Source organism: Branchiostoma floridae, chromosome 12 (assembly GCF_000003815.2).
Source record: "Branchiostoma floridae strain S238N-H82 chromosome 12, Bfl_VNyyK, whole genome shotgun sequence".
NCBI lineage: Eukaryota > Metazoa > Chordata > Leptocardii > Amphioxiformes > Branchiostomatidae > Branchiostoma > Branchiostoma floridae.
Genome location: NC_049990.1, coordinates 7,728,667 through 7,731,773, shown reverse-complemented (window position 1 = coordinate 7,731,773; position 3,107 = coordinate 7,728,667). Strand labels below are relative to the sequence as shown.

Below are 3,107 nucleotides of genomic sequence, written 5' to 3'. Positions count from 1 at the left end.
GACATCCAGTACTACCGGACATACTATTGACTTAATACAAGATTCCCGGCATATATTCCTTTCCCGGCATTTTTCCTTTCGTGGCATATTTTCCTTAAATTCTCGGCGTACTCTCAGTATTCTCAGCTTATTCTAATCGCGAATCGACCCCCCCCCCTCCCAACAACTTACGTCAATGCCCCCAGAGAGGCCGGTGAAGTACGTATCACGTAAGGTCAAGTTGATTTGATTAGATTTATGACATCCTCTGTGCTCCCAAAAGCAGATGCGAGCGTGCGTATGAAATCTACGTGAAAGTTAAAAAGAAATGACTAAACACACAAAGTATGGAATACCGAACAATAGATACTTCATTCTTGTTGTCTTATTTGACCTTGGAATTTTATGATATCAGTAATTGTTTTCCGATATATCTGTTACATATACAGCGTATATTTGCTTTCTACTGGTTGCTGTCTTTACGAATTTACAGTTTGAAAAAACCTTTTTTTAGAAACTGACAGAAAATTGATACGCACGTTGATGTCATCAATATAATCTAATGAACATGTCCCAGGCTGTACTTGATGACCACACATTGTTTATGACCAAATAACCGAGTTTAATAAATAGCATCATATCTATCTATTATGGTAACTAACTACTTATTTCAAAACGAACACCATTGCAATTGTGCTTTTAGGTTTTCAGATAATAATTTTGTTAACAAGTGGACTACAGTTCTTTGATTTAAAGCTAGGCGTCACTGCTGCATAATGTTGCTTTATTCACTTGTAATAAATGTAATGATATCTGTGACGTCAAACATAGAGCTGGTATCTAATATGTAGTCATTAGGGTATACTTATTACAATTATTTTCTAATAGCTGTTTAACTGATAATAAACAAGATTTAGTTCCAGCTCTCGCCTCGAGCTCGAAGAAGCAGACAGTGACTACAGTGGAAGACTTGAGGGCAATACCGGTACTGCAAACTCATCAATGGAAAAGCCTAAAACTGGTGAAACAAGGTACAGAGGAACAAGTGATACGATATTTTACCATGTTGAGGCCATTTATAAAGTTGTCGGTGAAAATCACCTACCCATACGAGACGTCCGTTTCCAACTAGATGTTGGGTTGAAAGATCGTACATTTTCTTCTGGCCGGGATTTTCTGACATCTAGCACTAGGCCAGTACCTGCTGAGACCAGTTTCATTTAAGACCTGAGAGTACGAAATAACCTTAAATGTTACTAAAAGTTGTCCCAGGCTTTAAGATAAGACTCATGAAACATCTTCGCACTAATTCCTTTGCGTGTCATCATCGATTACGAAAAGCCATGATTAGATTAGACGTACAGTACTTTGAAATATAGAAGATGCACTCATTTGTACAACCATAAGCCACACTCCGTGATGTGGATACATGGAAATGTTTATGTTTTGTTTTGTTTCGTTTTTTTTTTTTTCTTAAGTCCATTGCAGAAATTTGCAGCTTACGCGAAGTACATACCGAAGGAATCAGTTGCTCTGGAGAAGTTTTTAGCCGACCAGGCAGCTGTGCAGTCCATACCGACGGAAGCACCTGGATGGGTCTATAACAAAACAGCTGCAGATTTATTTCGGTACGAGTCACTTTCCCGAGATGCTATCGGACTCAGCTCCAAAAGACATGCGTAAATGATGTATGCTGTATATAATGCAATTTGTCAAGCCATTGCATTTGATAAAGATTAGATAAGCAAGAACTCCTTATCGGCTTTATCTACAAAACAGTTTGAAAGTTGCATTTCATGACCCTCTTTAACTTTGCAGGAACAGAATCTTACGCGACAGAAGCTTTGTGAACGGGAGCTTTCTGGTCACACAAGGCAACGTTGAGAACAACGTTCTAAAGATCCCCAATATCGTCAAAGTGCCACCAGACATCTTCAAAGGATTTCCTAAAGTAGGTTTGGAGTTTTAGTTTCCCCCTTCATAATAATCTTCAAACTTCTAGCAGATGCCAACGTCCAAAGCTATTAACAGTCTTACAGCTGAGCTAATGTTTTGACATTAATAAGAACACAAGACCATGTACACGTATCTTTTTCTACGCAGGAGAGTCCGTTTGAGAACAAACGCTTCAATACTTGCAGTGTATTAGGGAATGGAGGGATACTGACGGGAAGCGTAGGGTTCTATATTGTATACAAGTACTGATCAAAATGCTGTATGATAGAATCTAACAGCACAGAAGATTTTACTCAATAGTTATTTGAATAAAATATTTGTTTGAACCATTAGAAGCTAATTTAAGACAAAACGAACCCATTTGGATGCCTTGCTGTGATAGGTGCTACCACTGTATATTAATGAGTATCCCTTGATAATATGTTAATGAGAATAACCTAGTTATATTGATGAGTATTGCCTGGCTATGTTGATGAGTATTACCTGGTTATGTTGATGAGTATTACCTGGTTTAATAGGTCGATGAGTATTACCTGGTTATGTTGATGAGTATTGCCTGGTTTGTTTAAAAGTATTATCTGCTTTGTTGATGGGCATTACCTGGTTATGTTGATGAGGAGTACCTGGTTATGTTGCGTATTACCTGGTTATGTTGATGAGTGTCACCTGGTTTTGTAGATTGATGTTACCTGGTTATTTTGTTATGTCTATCATTTGCTTGTTTTGTCGACATGCTCAATTGGGTTAATTTGATTTTCATGGATTTGTTCAACCTTTTATGTTCTCATAACTAAGGTTCAACATGGCTCCGATGGACGAGGAATATTTGGAGGACATTGGAAACAAAACCAATCTGATCCCCATCAACCCCTCTATGATAGAATACAGGTACTTTCTGTATGGCTTAGCACATGTGTGTGTTTATGTGTGTGTGTGTGAAACTGACTTTGTTTTGATTTGTTGTTTTTCATTTTGCCTAGATACAAGGTGAAAAGAAGCGTGTGTTTGTGTTTGTGCGCGTATATATATATATATATATGTGTGTGTGTGTGTGTGTGTGTGTGTGAAACTGACAAACTTTTTTTATTTGTTTTTTTTTTTATTTCGTCTAGATACAAGATGAAAAGAAGAAAAAAGGCGAGGGTAAAGACTACAAGAGCCTTGATGTCTGA

The 3,107-nt window shown here is 37.6% G+C and overlaps 1 protein-coding gene across 1 annotated transcript in view; it reads left to right on the top strand.

The window, feature by feature from the left end:
• Positions 1–3,107, top strand: part of LOC118426924 — a 4,295-nt gene extending 1,188 nt beyond the window's left edge. The window contains exons 2-6 of the mRNA XM_035836553.1: positions 903–1,010; positions 1,458–1,607; positions 1,798–1,930; positions 2,731–2,823; positions 3,048–3,107. Of these exons, the coding sequence (XP_035692446.1) occupies positions 903–1,010; positions 1,458–1,607; positions 1,798–1,930; positions 2,731–2,823; positions 3,048–3,107 (544 nt within the window). The remainder of the gene's footprint in view (positions 1–902; positions 1,011–1,457; positions 1,608–1,797; positions 1,931–2,730; positions 2,824–3,047) is intronic.